The sequence below is a fragment of the Anolis carolinensis genome, chromosome 2 (genome assembly GCF_035594765.1).
Source record: "Anolis carolinensis isolate JA03-04 chromosome 2, rAnoCar3.1.pri, whole genome shotgun sequence".
In the NCBI taxonomy this organism is placed as follows: Eukaryota; Metazoa; Chordata; class Lepidosauria; order Squamata; family Dactyloidae; genus Anolis; species Anolis carolinensis.
In genome coordinates, this window is record NC_085842.1 from 193,558,344 (window position 1) to 193,582,562 (window position 24,219).

The window sequence follows — 24,219 nt, forward strand, 5'->3', positions numbered from 1 at the left end:
GTAGCAGCCACATTATTTATTCACTTCCTGGTATATCACCACTTGATGTAATCAAATTCCCCAATGGTAAATAAACGTCGAGGCAGTTCTGTGTTTACAGCAGGTCTTAACCATTATTCCTCTATGTGTTTGGGACTGAAGTGTGCAGAAACAGCATGGGCAAAAGTCAGGGATTTGCAGAGCTGAAGTCCTAAATTACAGAGGAATCTATGTTTGAGATAGCTAACTAGTTGTCTGATCAGACATAATACAGCTCATATATCTAGGACCACACTGGGCATGATGAATGGAGCTGGACCAGCTCCAGCCCCACTCCATTTTAAAATAAAAACACAGCTCAGCTAATTTTAATAAAGGAGCCCCCAGTGGCACAGTGGATTAATCCATTGAGCTACTGAACTTGCTGCCCAATAGGTCTGCGGTTTGAATCCGGGGGGGGGGGGGGGGGGAGAGCTCCCGCTGTCAGCCCCAACTTCTGCCAACCTAGCAATTCAAAAACATGCAAATGCAAATAGATCAATAGATACTGCCCTGGCAGGAAAGTAACAGCGCAGTCATGCCAACCACATGACCTTGGAGGTGTATATGGACAATGCCAGCTCTTTGGCTTAGAAATTGAGATGAGCACCAACCCCCATAGTCAGAGTCAGACATGACTATATTTAGTGTCAGGGGGAAACCTTTCCCTAGCTTTAATAATAATAATAATAATAATAATAATAATAATAATAATAATAATAATATCAGTACAAGAAAACCACACTACAAACTAGAGCTGACAGCTGGCACAACAAAACATTGCATGGAAAGTTCCTTGACAAAATTGAAGGAAAAGCTGACAAGGAGAAGACCTGGCTCTGGCTCACAAATGGGACCCTGAAGAAGGAAACAGAAGGCCTGATCCTTGCAGCCCAGGAGCAAGCCATCAGAACAAATGCAATTAAGGCCAAGATCGAAAAATCAGCTGATGACCCAAAATGCAGACTGTGCAAGGAAACCGACGAAACCATTGATCATATCCTCAGCTGCTGTAAGAAAATTGCACAGACAGACTACAAACAGAGGCACAACTATGTGGCCCAAATGATTCATTGGAACTTATGCCTCAAGTACCACCTCCCAGCAGTAAAGAACTGGTGGGATCACAAACCTGCAAAAGTATTGGAAAATGAGCACGCAAAGATACTGTTGGACTTCCGAATCCAGACTGACAAACTTCTGGAACACAACACACCAGACATCATAGTTGTGGAAAGAAAAAGGTTTGGATCATTGATCTTGCCATTCCAGGTGACAGTTGAATTGACGAAAAACAACAGGAAAAACTCAGCTGCTATCAGGACTTCAAGACTGAACTTCAAAGACTCTGGCAGAAACCAGTGCAGGTGGTCCCGGTGGTGATGGGCACACTGGGTGCCGTGCCAAAAGATCTCAGCCGGCATTTGGAAACAATAGACATTGACAAAATTACGATCTGCCAACTGCAAAAGGCCACCCTGCTGGGATCTGCACGCATCATCCGAAAAGACATCACACAGTCCTAAACACTTGGGAAGTGTTCAACTTGTGATTTTGTGAAATGAAATCCAGCATATCTATCTTGTTTGCTGTGTCATAATAAAATAATGATAATAATAATAATTTTATTTATAATACAGTAATAATAATAATATTAATAATAATAATAATAATAATATGAAAACCAGCATATCTATCTTGTTTGCTGTGTCATAATAAAATAATAATATATAATAATAATTTTATTTATTCCCAGCCACCATCTCCCCGAAGAGACTCGGGGCAGCTCACAGAAGCACTACAAGTGCCAAACATAAAATAACCAATACATTAACATATAGACTATAACAACATAAATTTACAACAGCAAATATATATAAAATGACACATGGTATTTTTTTAATAAATTCATAAAATGCAGCAGTGTCTGCAGATAAAACTGGCAGTCTTAAATTGGCAATCCAAGTGAAGTAAAGCAAGTGAAGCAATCACTAAGTCCTCATGTCCAACCATTAAAATCTAGTCAAGGTCAAGGTTAAAAGGTAAAGGTTTTCCCCTGACATTAAGTCTAGTCGTGACTGACTCTGGGGGTTGGTGCTCATCTCCATTTCTAAGCCGAAGAGCCAGCGTTGTCTGTAGACACCTCCAAGGTCATGTAGTCAAGGTCAAAGGCCTGTCTAAAAGGCCATGTTTATAGCCTAGACTGAAAAGCTTGGAGAGTGGGGGCTAACCTAATCTCTCTAGGGAGGGCATTCCAGAGCCAGGGCGCCACTACCGAGAAGCCCCCCCCCCCCATCTCTTGTCCCCACCAAATGTACTTGAGACGGTGGTGGGACTGAGAGGAGGTCCTCCCTAACAAATCCCAGAGCCTGTGCCGGTTCATAGAAGGAGATGCGGTCTCGAAGACAAGTTGGACCTGAAGCATATAGGGCTTTATAAGTAATAACCTGCACTTTGAATTGGGCCTGGAAACTTGTTGGCAGCCAGTGGAGCGGCTTTAATGGGAGTGTGGTATGCTCCCTATAGCTAGCCCCAGTTAGTAATCTGGTGGCAGACCTTTGCACTAACTGCAGTTTCTGAGCCTTCTTCAAAGGCAGTTCCATGTAGAGTGCATTGCAGTAGTCCATTCTGGATGTAACTAAGGATCACTATGGCTAAGTCAGGCTTTTTGATGTACAGTCACAAGTCCGCACCAGTTTTAACTGTGCAAAGACCCTCCCAGCCACTGCCGACCCCTGAGCTTCAAGCGTTAGCGATGAATCCAGAGAACCCCCAGACTTTTTTTTTTCATGTCAGGAGCGACTTGAGAAACTGCAAGTCACTTCTGGTGTGGGAGAATTGGCCGTCTGCAAGGACATTGCCCAGGGGACGCCCGGATGTTTTGATGTTTTACCATCCTTGTGGGAGGCTTCTGTCATGTCCCCGCATGGAGCTGGAGCTCATAGAGGGAGCTCATCCACCCTCTCCCCGGGTGGGATTCGAACCTGGCAGCCTTCAGGTCAGCAACCCAACCTTCAAGTCACAAGGCTTTTATCCCCTAGGCCACCGGAGGCTCCCCCAGTTAGTAATCTGGTGGCAGACCTTTGCACTAACTGCAGTTACTGAGCCTTCTTCAAAGGTAGTTCCATGTAGAGTGCATTGCAGTAGTCCATTCTGGATATAACTAAGGATCACCATGGCTAAGTCAGGCTTTTTGATGTACGGTCACAAATCCGCACCAGTTTTAACTGTGCAAAGACCCTCCCAGCCACCGCCGACCCCCGAGCTTCAAGCATCAGCGATTAATCCAGAGAACCTCCAAACTGTGGACCTGTGTTCTCAGGGGGAGTGTAACCCCCATCGAGCACGGATTTCCATCTTCACATACCTTTCCATCCCCACATATTACTATCTAAAAAACTGTAGTCATTTCAGATGTTGGTGGACTGCAGTTCCCATCAGCCCCAGCCAGCACAGCAAAACAAGATATGCTGGGTGATACAACTCCAACAGCATCCTGGAGGGCCTCAACATTTGTCATTCCTATTCAAAAACTACGTAACTTCACAACATGATATCTCTGGAGCTCTGTGGGCAAGGAAATGTCACGGTGTAAATATACTCAAGAGAGCCTCCCTTGATTCCTTGTGGAGAATGTAACAACTGGTTGTGATTAGTAGAATAGCTTTTCAGAGGGCTTCGATGATGGCACTTTTATTGTGTTAGAATATTGCTAAAGGACCATGAGAAAAAAAAATGCTTAGGACAGTTTTCAAAACTGGAACGAAGCTGAGACAGTACATCCCAGGTCCTGTCCCTCTCTCATCTTTCCTGCTGTTCTGTTTCCTTGACTCACTGATTCAGTTAAAATGAGACACTGCAGGAAGCTGCCTCATACCAAGCCGGACTCTTTTTTCAGCGAGAGGGGAAGGAAGTCAGAGCATGGTGTTAGTCTCTAAATGATATCCGCCATGCTGTAGTTATGTTTTTAAAAGCCTCCACTGGCTCCAATGGGAAAATATATGTAAAAACCTCATTCCAATGTGGATGGGAGGAGAGGAAAACCCCTTACCTTTAATTGGGGAACAGGAAAAGCAGAGAAGTTGCAGGCCAGATGGGACCATGGGTTCCACCATCTGCAATCTAGTTTAATATGACATTGAGCTATAGAGACACTCTGGGGTTTCAAATCTCTTTCACATTACACAGTCATAGCACTATGATTTCCTTTTAACTGCCATGACAACAGCATCCTATGGACTCCTGGGGATTGTAGTTTAGTCAGTTGCACCAAAGGAACTTCCTGGCTGGGGTTTCTAAATGCCCCCCCCCCCCAACACTGCAAATCCCAGGATTCAATACGGTGGAATCAGAGCAATTAAAGTGGAATCAGATCTACCACATCTATTTAATTACTTACTTTTTTGGCTAGTTACTCTAAATTTGTATTGATGTGTTTGTTTACTGTTTTGTTTTATTTCAATTGTTTATTATGGCATCGAATGTTTGCTGCCTTTTGTTGGAAACTGCCTTGAATCCCCATGGGGAGATAGGGTGGGTTATAAATATATAAATGATAATAATAATAATAATAATAATAATAATCATCATCATCATCATATTGGAGCCCCCAGTGGCATAGTGGGTTAAAGCCTTGTGACTTGAAGGTTGGGTTGCTGACCTGAAGGCTGCCAGGTTTGAATCCCACCCGGGGAGAGCGCGGATGAGCTCCCTCTACCAGCTCCAGCTCCATGCGGGGACATGAGAGAAGCCTCCCACAAGGATGGTAAAAACATCAAAACATCCAGGAATCTCCTGGGCAACATCCTTGTAGACTGCCAAATCTGTCATACCAGAAGCAACTTGGTGCAAGTCACTCCTGACACACACAAAAAATAATTTTAAAAAATCATCATATTGGGTTGCTATGAGTCTTTTTGGGCTGTATGGCCATGTTCCAGAAACTTTATCTCCTGACGTTTCACCCACCTCTGTGGCAGGCATCCTCAGAGGTTGTGAGGTGACTTCACAACCTCTGAGGATGCCTGCCACAGATGTGGGTGAAATGTCAGGAGAGACAGCTCCTGGAACATGGCCATGCAGTCCAAAAGACTCACAACAACCCAGTGATTCCAGCCATGAAAGCCTTTGACAATACATCATAATATTGCTATAACTGGTAGCATGAAAGACTCTTTCCTAGCCTGATCTGGTGAAGCTGAGGCCGAATCTGGGAAGGATGTATATATTGTACACCTTTTTCTCAGAGCAGTTGAGAGCCACCTAGGGTGCATCTACACTGTAGAATCAATACAGTTTGACACTACTTTAATTGCCATGGCTCCATGTTCTTTCTTTAGACTTATCTGCTAAAGAATGTTGGTGCCTCACCAAACTACAAATCCATAGTATTCCATAACATGGCATTAAGCCATGGCAGATAAAGTGGTGTCAAACTGCATTACTTTTTCTGTGTCCATCTTATATGCATATAACATGAATCCAGTTCATTTGCAGAACACATGTGTATTTATTTTGTGTTTGGTTGTTTACTTTCAAGAAGATGAAATGTTGAGATAGTGCTTAATGCCAATAGTGTACAATTTTTCTTTTGTTTTTGTCTATCTCTCTCAGTTAGCCAAAATGTCATTTCCTTTCATCTTCATTTTTGCCAATTAAGTATATGTGGTTTAATGAACATTTTCTCACAATGATTAATGAGAATCTAAGACTGACATCCTTGCAGATCTCTCAGTCCCTTTCCAAAAAAATCACTTTACCTTGACTTGGTTTCCAGGATATATAAAATTCAATCTGACTTGGTTCTTAAGACATGTTATAAAAAGGCTACAAAATTTGTCATGACCACTAGACTGATGAACTAAAACACAGAACACCCATGATCATATCTGCACTTTCTTTTAAAGCCTGTCTCCAAAGGACACAAGTATCACAAGTACAGTAGAGTCTCACTTATCCAACATTTGCTTATCCAATGTTCTGGATTATCCAAAGCAGTCTGCCTCCTGCCCGGATCCACAGTTCTAGCAGCAAGGACTGAACTTTTCACGCATTTAATTTGTGACAATGTTGTTACTGTAAGTTCATTTTATGCAATTCTATCCTTATTTATAGTCAATTTGTTAGTAGCCAATGTTATTGTAGTCAATCTTTTCAATACATTGCGGTGTTTTGGTGCTAAATTTGTAAATATTGTAATTACTACATATTGTTACCATGTATCGAACTTCTTTTTCTGTCGATTTGTTGAAAAACATGATGTTTTGGTGCTTAATTTGTAAAATCATATGGTAATTTGATGTTTAATGGGTTTTTCCTTAATCCCTACTTATTATCCACCATTTTCGCTTATCCAATGTTCTGCCAGCCCATTTATGTTGGATAAGTGAGACTCTACGATACCAAGAAAACTATCATTGTTCCAACCTTGCATCAGAGCTTGTTTTTGGTTGGGAATTCTGGTAGTCTTAAAAAGTAACTTCCTCAAGTTGTATTTCATACTGGTTTTTGATTTCTTCTGATACCCAGTCTAGAAAAAAGGCTTATTCTATTTTCCACCCCACTGCTAAAACAGCCTTCAGAAGGGCAAATCTTGCTTCCTGCCAAAATATATGGGTAAGTTTTTGTTTCACCACAAATCCCTCCCCCACTCCCTGATGCTATGCAAATAGCAATCTTTGCTATCCAATAAAGTTGTGCACAGATTCCATTTTCCTTTGTTACATCCGTTATTTTGTTACTTTTGTTACATGAAACAGATCAAGGTTTACCCTGAAAGCAAAACCCTACTATCCAAGTGCTATTGCACACGGGGATGAACTGGTACTACATGCAAACACACATATACATGGGGAAAGTATTTTCAGGATTGGGGGAAGGATCAAATATCTTTTAAAAAAATAGAGACCAAGAAATGCAGAGTATGCTCAGTAGGTAGAGCATCCTAGGTAGCTGATGGAAGTCCAGGCAGAAAATCAGAGGTGAGAAGCTATCAGAACTGAATTTCTGGAATTCTGCAATAGACTCTATTTGAGTGTTTGTGAACCCCGGTGGCGAAGTGCGTTAAAGCACTGAGCTGGAGATCGAAAGGTCCCAGGTTCAAACCCTGGGAGCGGCGTGAGCGGCCGCTGTTAGCTCCAGCTCCTGCCAACCTAGCAGTTCGAAAACATCCCAATGTGAGTAGATCAATAGGTACCGCTCCAGCGGGAAGGTAAGGGCGCTCCATGCAGTCATGCCGGCCACATGACCTTGGAGGTGTCTGCAGACAACGCCGGCTCTTCAGCTTAGAAATGGAGATGAGCACCAACCCCCAGAGTCAGACATGACTGGACTTAACGTCAGGGGAAACTTTTACCTTTACCTATGACAACAAGCTTATATTCCCAATAGCCAACTATTGCCATTAGTTAAATCAGACTGTCCAAATAAGCCCATGTGCTTTGAAGCCATACTCTCTTGTATGTCCCCTATTCTTCAAGGCAACGAAGAGTAGCTATTCCCCTTTCACAGACAGAAAAGCTGAGGTTGTTAAATAGGGACTTGCCAAAGTCCAAATGATTCCAAGTCCAAAAATCTAAACTGCACAAAGCTGCAACTGCAGAATCATGCATATATTTGCTATTTTTACCCTTTTACTCAAGAAATTACTAAATTTGGATAGTACGATGACAACAGCAGAAGCAGGACAGGATCCTGCAGACTCTTGGATCTTCTTTTATATATACAGTAGAGTCTCACTTATCCAAGCTTCACTTATCCAAGGTTCTGTATTATCCAAGGCAGTCTGCCTTTTAGTAGTCATTGTTTTTGTAGTAAATGTTGCAATGTTTTGGTGCTAAATTCGTAAATACAGTAATTACTACATAACATTACTGTGTATCGAACTCCTTTTTCTGTCAATTTCTTGTAAAACATGAAGGTGCTTAATTTGTAAAATAATAATGTAATTTTATGTTTAATAGGCTTTTTTCTTAATCCCTCCTTATTATCCAAGATTTTCGCTTATCCAATGTTCTGCTGGCCCGTTTATGTTGGATAAGTGAGACTCTACTGTATGTCAATTTAATCCACAGGAAGAAATTATTCGTTTCTTATAAATAACCTTGTAAAACCCCAGAGGCTCTGGACCCCTCACCTAATGCTATGTTTGTCGTTCTGTTAGCTAGTCCCAACTTGAGTAGGCTCATTCAATCGATTATTGCATGGGGAGCCAACATGGATGTATAACCCACTGATCCAACAGGTCTACTCTGCTGAGAACTAACAAGAGGATTTAATAATTTCTTTTCTCCTAGTAGTTCCTTCCGATCAGTAATTCCAGTTCCACATTCTAAATTCTAGGTAGATTTTTTAATATAGAAAGCACAAAGACAAGATTTCCCAATCACTGTCATCTACAGATGTAGGTACAGTAGAGTCTCTCTTATCCAACATAAACGGGCTGGCCGAACGTTGGATAAGTGAATATCTTGGATAATAAGGAGGGATTAAGGAAAAGCCTATTAAACATCAAATTAGGTTATGATTTTACAAATTAAGCACCAAAACATCATGTTATACAACAAATTTGACAAAAAAAGTAGTTCAATAGGCAGTAATGCTATGTAGTAATTACTGTATTTACAAATTTAGCACCAAAATATCACGATGTTTTGAAAACATTGACTACAAAAATGCGTTGAATAATCCAGAATGTTGGATAAGCGAGTGTTGGATAAGTGAGACTCTACTGTATGCCTTGTCCTATTGAACTCAGAACCTAAGAGTTCTGGTCTACCAGCAGCAATCCGTGTGGCCTCCAGAGACTATGTTGTTTTGAAAACTCTTCTTTTTCTCTTTCTCTCGATCTTTCTGGATGCTTCTAGAAGGTTTCATTTGTGACATGCCCCCTTGCCTCTCACCCCCTCAATTCCTTTTCTCCCGTTCTATGAAAAATTGAGCAACCTGTTGAGAAAGCATGTGCCAGAGGCAGCAGCAACAACAACAACACCACCAACAAAACCCTCAGTGTTGTTTCCTATCTCCCTGTGGACAGTTCCTCCAGATCCACTGAGCCCCTGTAGCCTCGCAATGCCTCACCTGAGAGACTAACCAACCTTCATCAAAGGAAGAATCAAGAAAAAACAGCCTGCCAATGCACCACCCCCTTGGCTACAAGATCCAGTGCTTTTTCCACCATGCTGACAGCCTGGAGCTTCTCTTCTACACAAAGTGGTACATATTGAACATATGCCCCCACTTCCCACCCCAAATATCCCATCCCCATGAGTACCATACACAGTAGCCTTCCAGCTATTCCTGGTCACGTGCATATAGGGGGGGGGGGGCGGGAAGCATTTTGTAATAACTGAGGAAAGCAGATTCGTTTCAGTGAATCCAAGACAGCACCCCTACCTCATTTGCACTCAGGAGGTACCGCTCTGTGTCTTGTGGGCATCTGCTCATTTTCAGTAGCGTCGCCATTTCTGATGGAGGGAGAAAGAGAGGAAGAAAAAGAAGAGAAGAGAGGATTACAGTAAGTCTCAGGGGAGACAGCAAGGGAGAGGCACACGCATGCATAACTAGGTAACGGTTTTGTATCTACGTCCGGTGGTGATTTATAGCTACGCCGGGCCTATTCCGCTGGGGAGATGGATGAGCTATGCACACAGATTGCACAGCGGAAGAGATGAGCCCAAACTGACCGCACCCACCCATACCTTCTCATGCCCCGACTCTCACGTAGAAAGAAGTGATGCTGTAAATAGGAAAATTTTACCAGGCTACTTGCTCACTGGCAGGAAAGCTCCAAGAAAGGAAAGGAATACGAGCAAGAGAAATGAACATCTGCAGCAAGCCCGTTGCGTCCACCTAGGCGAGGGCATCACACGCAGCCAGCAGCAGCAGAAGCTTGGGAAAGATCACTTTCAGTTTCTGATAAAAAGGGCTGGAGCAGTTGCCAGGATGCAGCCGCTGCTCCTAGAGCAAGGGCTTGGCTGGCAGTCATTTCAGCCATCAAAAAAAATCGGGAGAGCAACAAGGGAGTGAAAGTGAATTGCACATCTGCCATGCTGTGGATGGAAAAGGCACGGTGTTATGGAGGAATGCATAGAAAGGGAAAGGTGACCCTTTTCTTCTGCAAAATGTAAGTTGCCCATTATGTACCACGGCCTTTGCAGCATGCATGTGTATATGCTTGCACGCACATACATTTGTAGGCTTAGCAACCATCACATGGCAACTCACCTGGGCTACTCATTGGCTCAAGAGAAAGGGACTGCATGTGAAGAGCTGTGATTTCATGAGAAGGGCCTGTGTTTTACTTTGAAAACCAGGACAAAGAATGTATGAGTCTCCATACATTGTTGGGAGCACAAAAACCATTAGTCCTTGGCCAGCTTAGTCAGTAGTAAAGAATGATAGGTTGTCGTCGTCTCACTCGTTCGGTCGTTTTCAATTCTTCGTGACCTCATGGACCAGTCCACGCCAGAGCTCCCTGTCGGCCGTCACCGCCACCAGTTCCTTCAAGGTCAAGCCAGTCACTTCAAGGATACCGTCCATCCATCTCGCCCTTGTTCGGCCTCTCTTCCTTTTTCCTTCCATTTTCCCCAGCATCGTGATCTTCTCCAAGCTTTCCTGTCTTCTCATGATGTGGCCAAAATACTTCAGCTTTGCCTCTAATATCCTTCCCTCCAGTGAGCAGTCGGGCATTATTTCCTGGAGGATGGACTGGTTGGATCTTCTTGCGGTCCAAGGCACTCTCAGGATTTTCCTCCAGCACCAGAGCTCAAAAGCGTCTATCTTCCTTCGCTCAGCCTTCCTTATGGTCCAGCTCTCGCATCCATAGGTTACTATGGGGAATACCATTGCTTTGACTATGCGGACCTTCATTGCCAGTGTGATGTCTCTGCAGTATAATAGCATCAGAAGGGCCGTACTTTGACACATACACCCCATGCAGATAGCTATAGCTTTGTCCACTGGGAGATGTACAAAATGTAAACATTTCAAGTCGTGTGAAGGATGTCAGATACCATGGAAGAAGATTCCTCAGTTGAGACAGTAGATGGCCACTGCCACTTTGAGCCCCAATCAGGAGAAAAGTGGAATATAAATGAAACAATAAGAAAATATCCAGAAAAGATTGCACTGGACCAGATGCTCCATATAGGGGTATCATCACACAACCAAGTTTTACCTGTCCACAAAACCTAACGGTGCCAGCAAATTATCTGTTGTATACTCTCCAAATGTCTCCTCATCCCTGAACATTTTCCCAGATGTAGCTGCGTGTGGGAGGGACGTGGGCTTCCTTTTCAAATCTGCATCCCTACTTCCTTCCAGCAGAGGGAGGAAGCTACTTCCTTTCATCCAGAGGATTTCTCTCTATACTTTTAACACTCCTCACGTCCTCACTAGGATGTAAGAAGCAGCAGTCTAAAGAACTAGTAATTAAAATTTCCCTTTCTGGATAATTATAGATGTGCGTAAACTTCAATATATAAACATATACAAGCCACGGGGGGAAATGCTTGATTTATCTTGCATCACACGCTGCCTGTACGTTGCACCTCATTTCCATTTCCTTTTGGTTAAAATGTGAAAAGCCCAGGTTGGGTCATCATGTTTTCAGTTCACTAATATTTTGCATATATGTCATGGCCATTTTCCTCTGCCAATGGGCAACTCCTTCCCATTGCAAATGAAGATCAAGTGTTTGTCATCCTGCTCAAAATGAGTCAGCGACATATTCTTTTTGCCTAGTTTGAAATGTCACTGGTATGCTTTGTTTGATTTCCCAAAATAACATGACTTCGAAGGTCACTCGCCATACCTAAAATGAGGTGTTTCTTCCGTGAGCAATAGCGTGACTTTTCCTTTTGGGCAAGCAAGGATATGCATAGGCAGGCACCCATGCTGGGAATGAAGGTTTGCCTTCCCTCTTTCGGAAAGAGCAATGGCATGCCAGAAATTGAATGATCCACTCAGCTGAATGTGGCTACTGTCCTGTATGTTTCAGGAAGTGGATGGGAATGCTCTTATTCTGCAATAGCCAAAAAGCTTCCCTGAGATCCCCACTTTTCCATCAATTTGTTTCCTCTCTCTCTTCCTGCAGCTTCTCTTTTTAAGTGCTCTGGTCATGAATTGGAGGAATAATGGCTTTCCAAATGTGGCTGGACAGCAACTCACCAGGGATGGTGGGAATTGCAGTCCAACAATATCTGGAGAGTTACAGATTCCTCACCTAAGATCCCCCCTGTCTTCAACCTTGAACTTACTCCTCTGTTACACTCTGCCATCTGCCTGCCTTTACTCATCCCATTTATTTATTTATTTATTTGCAGCACTTTTACCTGACTTTTCTCACCTGAGGGGACTCAAGGCAGCTTACAATAAATAGGCAAAAATTCAATGCCTGCAAACAATACACTAAACAACAGTTCATATAAAAACAACATAACATTACAGAATAAAAACACATTATACAAAATTTAAAACATATCCAAGTTCAAGGAGCTCCACTGGCTGCCTTTTATTTTCCGGTCCCAATTCAAGGTGTATACCATCACATATAAAGCCCTAAACGGTTTGGGACCCACCTACCTTCGTGACCGTATCTCCTATCACAAGCCTACACGATCCCTTCACTCATCAGGGGAAGCTCTCCTGTCCCCACTCCCGATATCCCAGACCCGCCTTGTGGGAACAAGGGAGAGGGCCTTTTCTGCTGTGGCCCCCCGATTGTGGAATTCTCTGCCCGCGGAGATTAGGCAAGCCCCCACACTAGCAGCCTTCAAGAAAAACTTGAAAACATGGCTCTTTCGCTGCGCTTTTGGAGAGTAACCATTTTATATTTCTTTTCCGTTGTTCCCCCCAATATCTATCCTCCAGAATACCCCACTCCCTTATGACCCTGTTCGCTGTGGTTTTTATTTTTATGTCTTTCTCACCCCGAGTTTTAACTTAATGTTCATGTGGTCTGCCCTTGTTTTTATTGTCTCCTTGTTCTATTTTGTAATGGATATTATTTACTGTATTGTTTATTGTATTGTGTTGTGTTGTTCTTTTATATGCGGTTTACATTGTATTGTTTTGGGCATGGCCCCATGTAAGCCGCCCCGAGTCCCCGTTGGGGAGATGGTGGCGGGGTATAAATAAAGTTTTTTTATTATTATTATTAAGTTAAAATCCATTTGTCCAAAATCCTCATATGTAAATCTTAGTCCAGACCATGTGAAATCAATGTTCTCATTCATTAAATACTTGCGTACACAACCATGTCTTTAAGGCTTTTCTGAAGCCCAGGAGAGTTGGAATCTGCCGAATGTTGCTGGGGAGGGCATCTCATCTCTACCTGCTGCCTGTTCTACTCCTTCTCACTCTTGCCATTCCTTCACCCAGCAGATATCTGTACCCAGGGTGCTCTTCTTATTTACTCCAACTCCTTATCCGTATCGAAACAGAACCCCCTTCACCTAGTACAGCTGTTAGTCATAGAATCATAAAATCATAAAGTTGGAAGAGACCTTGTGGACCATCCAGTCCAATTCCCTGCCAAGAAGCAGGAAAATGGAATTCAAAGCACCCCATCCAGCCTCTGTTTAAAAGCCTCCAAAGAAGGAGCCTCCACCACACTCCAGGCATAGAGTTCCACTGCTGAACAGCTCTCACAGTGAGAAAGTTCTTCCTAATGTTAAGGTGGAATCTCCTTTCCTGAAGTTTGAAGCCATTGTTCTGTGTCCTAGTCTCCAGGGCAGTAGAAAACAAGCTTGCTTCCTCCTCCCTAGCATTTCTCCTCACATATTTATACATGGCCCTAATCATGTTTCCTTTCAGCCTTCTCTTCTGAAGGCTAAACAGCCCAGCTCTTTAAGCCGCTCCTCATAGGGCTTCTTCTCTAGACCCTTGATCACTTCAATTGTGGTGCCCGGAATTAGTGTGATTCCAAGTGTAGTCTCACCAAGGTGGAATAAAGAGGTAGCATGACTTCCCTGGATCTAGACACTACACCCCTATTTATGCAGGCCAAAATCCCATTGGTTTTTTTGGTGCCACATGACATTGTTGGCTCATGTTTAACTTGTTGTCCACAGGGACTCCAAGATCTTTTTCATACATATTGCTGTTGAGCCAGGCATCTCCCATTCTGTATCCTTGCATTTCGTTTTTTCTGCCTAAATGGAGAATCTTGTATTTGTCCCTGTTGAACTTCATTTTGTTAGTTTTGAGCCATCTCTCTAATCTGTTAAAATCGTTCTGAATCCTGGAGTATTAGCTATCCCTCCCAATTTGGTGTTGTCTGCAAACTTGATGATCATGCCATCTAACCCTTCATCTAAATCATTAATAAAGATGTTGAACAGAACCGGGCCCAGGTCGGCACCCTGCTTATGGCACTCCACTCGTCACTTCTTTCCAGGATAAAGAAGACACATTTGTGAGCACCCTTTTGGTTAGCTCACTTAACCAATTACAAATCCACCTAACCATAGTTTTGTTTAGCCCACATTTGACTAGTTTGTTTGCCAGAAGGTCATGGGGGACCTTGTCAAAGGCCTTACTGAAATCCAGGTACGCTACATCCAAGGCCTTTCCTGCATCTACCCAGCTTGTAACTTTATTGAAAATAGAGATCAGATTAGTCTCGCATGACTTGTTTTTGATAAATCCATGTTGATAAACAGGGATAAACAGAAAACCTGGGGTCAGATCCTGGGATGTAGGGCCTGTCTGGAAGGGCCCATAATCACAATGATCATGTTATTGGTCTGTTCTGTTGACTCCTTCACCTTCTGTACTTCTAGGATTTCTTCTAAACATCCCAGTTGTGTCATTCAGCATGTTGTTGCACATATATCATGTGTAATTAGATAAGGGCCCTCAAATGAACCTTGTTTCCAGGAGACCCCTCAATGTTGTTGAAGGACCTGCCACACTATGATGAGACAGCAGGGTAGAGATTTGTGAAGGAGAAGTAATACAAAAGTATACCAATTCTTTCATCATAAGTGTGAAATGTGAATTACTCATATAGATTTTCCTTATAGGGTATCTGGTGGTAAAAGGCTTGGGAGTGGGTTAGAGGGTAAAGTAGGAGTGGGAGCCCTACTTCATTAACATCAGAAAAAACTACCTTCTCTATTAAAGGATTACATTCTAAATCCCTAGCTCTTGACTCCAGTTCCCCCCATACACTCTCCTCATCCCCTCAGCCTTTAGCTACAACCAATAGTATCTATGTTCCTCAGAGAGTAAGACAGAACCTCACCGCAGCAGACTACTTCCTCTTTTCTTGTTCACAATCTGTTTCAGCACCAGAGACAGCTCCCATCATTTTGTTCCCTACCCTAATCATAATAGTACAGAGCCAAAAGTCCAGGTTTCAAGTAATCTGATTTATCTCTGGCAGCCCTCTGCTACAGAATCTTAAAGTCTCTTTCCAAAGCTCAGGTTACCCAGAGGTGGAATACATTCAGCAAAAGGGCAGGGAAGGACTGGAGTTCTCATAAAAATCAGTTCTCATGTAACTCACATGAAAACTGGAAGTAAAATTCAGATCATAACATGGGCCATCTAGTCCATCCCCCTTGCCATGCAGGAAAAACACAAAGCATTCCTGACAGATGACCATCCAGCCTCTGTTTAAAAGTCTCCAAAGAAGTAGCCTCCACCAGACTCCGAGGAAGAGAGTTCCACTGTTGAACAGTTCTTACAGCCAGGAACTTCTTTTTGTAATATTCAGGAGGAATCTCCTCTCCTGGAATTTAAATCCATTCTTCCATTGAGTCTTAGTTTCCAGGGCAGCAAAAGACAAGCCTGTTCCCTCTTTCTTATAACATCCTTTCACATATTTATACATTGGGATCATGTCTTCTCTTCTGCAGGCTAAACATGCCCAGTTCTTGAAGCTGCTCCTCATAGGGATTCACGATCTCCAGACCTTTGATAATTTTAGTTGCCCTCCTCTGGACACATCCCAGCTTATCAATATCTCTCTTCAATTTTGATATCCAAAATTGGATATGATGTTACTCCAGGTGAGGCACCATGACATCCCTCTACCGAGACACTATACTTCTTTTGATGCAGCCCAAAATCTCATTAGCTTTTTTAGCTGCTGCATCACATTAATGGCTCATGTTCACTATTTTTGTCCACTAAAACTCCAAGATCTTTTTCACATAGATGGTTGTTGAGTCAGACATCATCCATCCTGTATCTGTGCATGAAGTATTCTCCATTTCTCCTGATTGAATACTCCAGGTCTCCCACTTTACACAAGGAAATGTTTCACTTTTAATTCTGTATGTGTCCCCTAAGGCTAAATAGGTTTCTATAATGAGCATTAAATATTTTAATTGCAGCCCAACCTATACTATGTCTATTGTGGTGTGTGTGCCTTCAAGTCATTTCTGATGAATGGTAACCAGTTATTTCTGATGTCATTTCTGATGGATTGTAACAAATCTTGGCAAGATTTGTTCCAAGCAAGTTTGACATTGCCTTTGTTTAAGGCAGAGGGAGTGTGGCCAAGTGTCATGTGGGGCTGTGGGGGCACAGCGGGTTAAACCGTAGAACTGTTGAATCTTCTGACCTAAACGTAAGCATTTTGAAGCTGCAGGTCAGGGTGAGCTCCTGCTGTCAGCCCTAGCTCCTGCCAAGCTAGCCATTCGAAAACATGCAAATGTGAGTAGATCAATAGGTACTGCTTCAGTGGGAAGGTAATAAAGACGCTCGTGCAACCATGCCGGTAACACAACCAGGAGGTGTCTATGGACAACAGGCCCCTCAGCTTGGAAATAGAACAAGAACGCCTCCCCATGGCCAGAGTTGAGCACTGCCTCCAGAAATCCGGAAATGAAAGGGGAAGCCTTTTTCTTTGTTCTGTGTATTTGTATGGCATTGTTATTCCACTGTATTAAGTCATTGAATGTTTGCCTATTTGTGTATGTTGTACTCTGCTCTGAGTCCCCTCGGGAAGATAGAGCAGAATGTAAATAAAGTATATTATTATGACCAAGTGGGAATTTGTACCCTGGTCTTCAAAATCATAGTCTTACACTCAAACCACTACTCAATGCTGACTTTTATCTAGATCTACATTTATATCATCTATATTTAGCCACTGAATCCTGTGCCAGGAGAAATACATTTCATGTGAGATATACATGAAACAAACAAATAGTAAAATCTACCTATTAAGCTTCTGTTTCTCTTTTTAATATTAATTCCTGAAGGCTCAGACTGGGCCAGAAATCACATATAGAAATCAATCAATAGGAATAATCAGTGGTGATAAACTTCTGTCTTTGAGAATAGAGGAGACATAGGACATGCCCTGCCAACCCCCATTCATTGCAATGGAGCAAATCCAAGATGACGTAGCACAGAAAAGGCACACGTTAACTGTGATCCAAACCATGATTAGGACTGGACAATTAACATCCTGATTTTCAGATTTAAATTCAACATTGCTTTAATTGGGCCATTTGACCAGAGTTGCAAGTGTTACTTTTTGGACTACAATTACCAGAACCTCTCTGTTGGTTGGGAGTTCTAGGAGTTGTAATCCACAATAAGCCACTTTTCTAGACCCTGTATTCAACACATAATCTTATATTTCTGAGATAACATTTAATTATTCTGATTATTAATCACCAGATATTTATTTCTATTTTTATTAACTCATCTAAGTAAATGCATGAATTCCAGAGAAAACACAATAATGCAGGAAAGGAAGCCATTCATTGCCCACCTTATTTCAATATGGGAATGGGAAGGAATGTGATCCTGGATTAAATGAAAGGGTTCTGCAGTACAACATCTTGCTTCCTATGTCAGCTAGTCAGGCGCAACTGGGAAGCCCAGATGAAAGCAACAGCGTTTCCTGCATCGTTCACCAGCCTTTAGAGGTATGCTGCCTCTGGACACAGAGTTTCCATGAATTCTGAAAAAACAAAAGTAATGCATTTATTTATCTGCATCATGGCTAGTCCCTTTTAAAAGCAGGCTACATTGCTGGCCATCAGCACATTTTACAAATGTGCTACATTAATTATACATTGTCTAAAAGATGGACTTCCTTTGCTAGATTCTGCTGCCAGGCAATTTCATCAAGTGACTCTAAATTCTCGAATTATGGGAAAGGAAGTATTGAATTCCCTTCATTGGGTACTTTTCTCTTTTAGGGCCCAGTATAATCTTGGTATTCTTTTAAAATGCTTTCAAGATTTAGCTCACACCTCCCAATTGCCATATATATATTTATTTATTAAAGAATTATGTTATGTATTCTTTTATTTACATAACCATAGTTACCATACTTTTTCCTTTTCCATTCCCGTCTTCCTCCCCTTCCCTGTTGACAACTTAAACCCTTTTTTTCCTCGTTACATGAGCCTTCTTTCCATTCTATCCATTTTTTCTTCCATTTTTCATAATCTGGTTTAACAGTCCACAGCCATCTGCTAAAGGGAGTCCATATTTCTTTAATTTTCTTCAGTTTGTCTGACCATGTTTTTTTTCTTATAATGTCCATAATATCAGTTGTATTTGATCCCACATATATAATACCCGCAAGCTATTACTGCATGTGCAGCTCTAAACATTATCATCATTAATTCTTCATCTTGTTCCTTAATTCTTCTATCCCCATATATCCCTAATAACAAAATTTGCATATTTATATCATTTTTTAGTATGTAATTCAACCTGGGTTAGGATTTGGTTCCAAAGTTTTTGTGTCTCTTCCCATTCCCACCATAGATGTGAGTACCATGCTACCCAACTCCCACAATGCCAACATTTGGGATTTAATCCCTGAATCATGTGTGACCGCTGAATTGATGTGCTATACCATTTCGCAATTATTTCCTATAAATATAATTATTTCCTTATATTTTTCTATTTTTATTTTGTTTAAACCATTGATTATCTTTTCTATCATTTCTTTTCCTAGGCCTCCTTCCTTTTCCCACTTGTTATCCATTATTCTATACATAGATTCCTTATCTTCTATCATTCTTCCATATATTTTATTGCCATTTATTTAAATTGCCATATATTTAAACCCAATTTCTCATTATTGATCTACTCAGATTCTTCGATCCTTCGAATCCATGTTTCTTACCCAACTTGCGTGTTTGCTTACCTGGTTGTTGTTTTTCTTGTTGTTGTTACTTCTTAGCTCAGCTTTGCCCTTTCTTCCTTGCTGCTCGATCCTACTGGAATCATCTTACTCAATTTATTTACAGTATTTATATTCCGCCCTTCTCACCCCGAAGGGGACTCAGGGCAGATCACATTACACATATAAGGCAAACATTCAATGCCTTAACATAGAACAAAGACAGAGACAAACGTAGGCTCCGAGCTAGCCTCGAACTCATGACCTCTTGGTCAGAGTGATTTGTTGCAGCTGGCTGCAGCTGGCTGCTCACCAGCCTGCGCCACATCTTTGAATTATTATGTAAAAATCTCCATAAAATGCTTTTAGTGACATTTGGAATGGCTAAAATTCTGGATTGTGGAAAGGGTTTCAACACAACTAACCCTTTGAAAATTATTCCCACAATACATCTCTTTATATTTACATTGTACCTAACATGCCTTTAAATTGCCTATTGGCAAATGAGAATGGCTGATTAGTCCCAAGCATCCCTTAGAGGTGGACCTGCCTATAATCACAGGATGTAACTCACAGCAGCCTTTCCTTCTGGAGGCTAAAATCTAAACATCAATATTTTGCTTTGGGAGACAGCACAGGCAAGGCTAGGATGGCTTTCTTTACTCCTTGGCCCCATTCCAGTTTTCTTATATTCTGTTCTCAGATGCTGAGCTTGTTCCTTCCCCCTCAAAACTTCGATGCCGGAGAGAACGAGGAAGCCATATGCCACCAATTAACCCAGCAAGAATTCATCTTCCCTCCCCTGGTGTTCTTCTGGTCAAAGTGGAAGTGAGAGATTGAACATGCTTTTCTTTAATGAGAAAATTGGGACTATGCCCTGGTCATGTCAAGGAGCCAGGTGCTGGATGCATGACCTCAGGGACTGGCTTGGGGAAAGGTATAGGTCCCTAAAGCAGCCATATGGCTAGGCTAGGAACACAGAAGAGAGAGGGTGTGTGCATCATGAGGAGGTTAAAGAAGGAGCTGTTATTTCCTACAGCTGGGCAGTGGGGTGGATGATGGGATAGCATGGCATGGAACGGGGTGAGGAGGAAGGCCACAGGCACATCTTGGCATTGCACTTTGTAACAAGATTTGAAAACTATTCTGTTCTTGGCTTGAAAGTATTATTTCCTGTTTAATTGTGTGGCACTTACTTCAAGGAGTAAGTACATCAAGGAGCCCCGGTGGCGAAGTGCGTTAATGCACTGAGCTGGAGACCAAAAGGTCCCAGATTCAATCCCCAGGAGCGGCCGCTGTTAGCTCCAGCTCTTGCCAACCTAGCAGTTCGAAAACATGCCAATGTGAGTAGATCAATAGGTACCGTTCTGGCGGGAAGGTAAGGGCACTCCATGCAGTCATGCCGGCCATGTGACCTTGGAGGTGTCTACGGACAACGCCGGCTCTTCGGCTTAGAAATGGAGATGAGCACCAACCCCCAGAGTCAGACATGACTGGACTTAACGTCAGGGGAAACCTTTACTTTTACTACTTACTTCGAAAGTAGTTGTTATAATCCATAGTTTTTGTGGCTGCCACAAACTATGTTGAATTGATTGAGACTCGATGAGATATTCACTGAAAAACTAAAGCAAAATATGCTGCAAGTTGTCCCACAAAAACAACATTATTGCAGTTTAATAAACTTTTTTCATGTTTTTATGATAGAACCAATTAGGAAATGACATTTATAACCCAGGAACAAGGATCGTGTTACATAGTGTTACTACCCCGCTTGCCTAAGCTCCTCCCAAGCCACACAAGGCCCCAAAACAGATCTTGGAAAAGAGACTTTTATTTATTTAAGCTGACAGAATCCACCCCACAATATGATCAGTTGTTATGTTGGTTGGATGTTTCTGGAAGAAGTGGGTTCAAACTGGCTTTACCTGAAAATCTAATAGTCATTTTGCACAGAACATAGAAGCATGTTTTGGTTTGGGGTGCTGAAGATCCGAATGGTCCAAAATGTGGCAGCCAGGCTGCTAGCAGGATCATCTATAAGATCCCATATTACACTGATTCTGAAACAACTGCATTGGCTACCAATAGAACATCGGATCTCTTACAAGATACTGATCCTGACATTTAAAGCTTGAAATGGCCAAGGACCATTATATCTTAGGGACCGCCTCATTCCTTTTTTCCATCAGTGGTCACCTCGATCTTCCCAGGAAAATCTCCTATACGTACTGGGCCCTAGGGGGGTACACCTGGAGACTACAAGGTGCAGAGCCTTTTCGACCTATGCTCTAATTTTGTGGAACTCATTGCCTCCATATGTTACAGCAATGTTGGAGTTGCGACCTTTTGTAAAAGCGCTCAAGACTTGGCTGTTTGGTTGTGTATTTAAGTAACTTAGATCTAATTTGCCAAATAGTCACTGTTGAATGTTTTTATGCTGAATGTTTCTATATTGTGGAGTGATATTTCAAATTGTAAGTCGCTCGGAGCACTCTGGTGGAGAGCGACTAATTAAGAAATAAAGTGAAGTGAAGTGAAGTAAAGTGATTATATATCCTTTCGTTCTGCTTCCCAAAATGCCCACCTAGACCACACCATTACCACCACCACAATTTCAATGGAAGGCTCTCATATTCACAGGGAGCTGTTCTTCTCCCAATAATGGTCTGCATGGGGATGGATAACCCAAGATAGGTTAGCAGGGCTGTAGCCAGAAAAAAAATTCGGGAGGGGTTTTGAAAATTTCAGGGGGGGGGGGTTGAACCCCTAAAAAAAAACCTCGCTACAGGCCTGTATGTTAGCCTTCTGAGGTGGACACAAAGATGGTGCCCCAATTCTCCATTCCATGCAAAGAGCCAACTGAATACCTAACAGTGGAAAAGCCAAATAACTTGTCTTGTCCAGAATTTGCCATCTGAGGAGTCTGTTTCACTCTGTCTAATAGTTGGGCCAGTTCTGTTACTTTCACAAATAAATGCATATGCTAAGACAGTGGTTCTCAACCTGGGTTCCCCAGGTGTTTTTGTCCTACAACTCCCAGAAATCCCAGCCAGTTTACCAGCTGTTAGGGTTTCTGGGAGTTTAGGGCTAAAAACAACTGGGGACTGCAGCTTGAGAACTACTGTCATAGAAAGATAGGACACTAGTTAGACAAATTCTGATTTGGACCAATCAAGGTATGACTCCAAAGCAAAATGGTCCTACTATAGCAGCAAGGGCTGATTTTCTTTTGCAAGGGTAACTCTGCTATCATAGCAAATTGCTTCTGGAAAGGCAAAAGGGAAACACAGATACAACCTTGCCCTTACCCTAACCCTAACCCTTTGACCTTCTCTTGAAGATTCAGCCATGACAGAAGTAAACGCATGTGCTAGCGCAGGTATGGGCAAACCTCGGCCCTCCAGGTGTTTTGGACTTCAACTCCCATAATTCCTAATAGCCTACCAGCTCTTAGGAATTGTGGGAGTTGAAGTCCAAAACACCCGGAGGGCCGAGGTTTGCCCATGCCTGCGCTAGTGGCTAGTACTTACAGTCAAACATTCCAAGAAACAGATTTGTGCACATTGCTTTTCAGGAAATGCTAATAAATCTGGAATAGGGCATGTATACCTCACCAGATGTTATTGGATCCCACCATCTTTCATCATTGACTATATTGGTTAAGGTTGATGGTAGTTATGATCCAACATTCAGAGGGCCACATACTCTCCATCTTTGGGGGGAGAAATGCTAGAGTGATCCAAGGGATGGTGGTAGTCTGGGGTGCAACTGGAGGGAATAGAATAAAAATAAGGGAGCAGTGGAAACATAAGGAAAGAAGGGAAGAACATCTTGAAAAATGTTTTGTTCATGTTTCATCTGTTGTGTAACATAGAGTCATAGTGATTAATTTACTGTCCAAATGAACACACAAATGCAAGTAGTCAAGTCCACCAACAGGTCGTATTCAGCAAGTTTTTGCAGGTGAGTATGTCACGCACTGCTGGGAAGTCCAGCATGCATCGGCAAAAATATGTACGTGCAATGACTTGTTTACAGTAGGTAAAGGTAAAGGTTTTCCCCTAACGTTAAGTCCAGTCTGACTCTGGGGGTTGGTACTCATCTCCATTTCTAAGCCGAAGAGCTGGCGTTGTCCGTAGACACCTCCAAGGTCATGTGGCCGGCATGACTGCATGGTGCACCGTTACTTTCCCGCCAGAGCGGTACCTATTGATCTACTCACATTGGCATGTTTTCGAACTGCTAGGTTGGCAGAAGCTGGAGCTAACAGCGGCTGCTCACGCCGCTCCCGGGGTTTGAACCTGGGACCTTTCGGTCTGCAAGTTCAGCAGCTCAGTGCTTTAACACACTTCGCCACCGGGGTTATTTACAATACTGTAAATAGGTGACATGTATGAAATCTAATTTAGAATCATAGAATCATAGAGTTGGAAGAGATCTTGCGGGCCATTCAGTCCAACCCCCTGCTAAGATGCAAGAAAATCACATTCAAAGCATAATTTAGATTGTTTCTGAATTGTATGACAAGCAGTTAATAAAAGTCCAAGTGCAATAAGAATTTTTTTTAAAAAAATTAATCCACACTGCTAACAAAAATAAAGTAAAACATTAATACATTGATAGCAGCATACCAGGTTTACCCTTCTCATTTAGGATTATTTTTAATGTTATTCATAATTTTTATATTAGTATTATCCTTCATTATCTTAATTTTCTGTGTATAATGCAAATTTTAATATGGTTGATTTTAATAAATAATTGTATAATTTCAAGCTTCAATGTGTCTTATTTACAACACTTTTCTTTACCATGTTATATGATATAAGTAGAAATACAGAGCTCCTGGTGGCGCAGTGGGTTAAACCCTTGTGCGGGCAGGACTGCTGACCTGAAGGTTGAGTTGCTGACCTGAAGGTTGCTGGTTCGAATCCAACTTGGGGAGAATGTGGATGAGCTCCCTCTATCAGCTCCAGCTCCATGCGGGGACATGAGAGAAGCCTCCCACAAGGATGGTAAAAACATCCAAACATCCGGGCATCCCCTTGGCAACATCCTTGCAGACGGCCAATTCTCTCACACCAGAAGTGATTTGC

The 24,219-nt window shown here is 42.2% G+C and overlaps 1 protein-coding gene and 1 long non-coding RNA gene across 8 annotated transcripts in view; one reads left to right on the forward strand and one right to left on the reverse strand.

Moving 5' to 3' along the window:
- elavl3 (ELAV like RNA binding protein 3) overlaps window positions 1–9,916 on the reverse strand; it is a 125,400-nt gene extending 115,484 nt beyond the window's left edge. For 5 of the 7 annotated variants that reach the window (XM_008103759.2, XM_008103764.2, XM_008103762.2 and 2 more), the window contains exon 1: window positions 9,412–9,576. In XM_008103759.2, the coding sequence (XP_008101966.2) occupies window positions 9,412–9,576 (165 nt within the window). Of the gene's footprint in view, window positions 1–9,411; window positions 9,577–9,775 lie in introns of those variants that run through there. The other 2 variants (XM_062974130.1, XM_008103766.2) reach the window with 1 other exon arrangement.
- An 85-nt stretch (window positions 9,917–10,001) lies between these two features.
- LOC134297142 (uncharacterized) lies at window positions 10,002–23,898 on the forward strand. The gene is made up of 2 exons (XR_010003905.1): window positions 10,002–10,141; window positions 19,827–23,898. It is a non-coding gene; the product is annotated as an uncharacterized LOC134297142 (long non-coding RNA).
- Window positions 23,899–24,219: the final 321 nt, after the last annotated feature.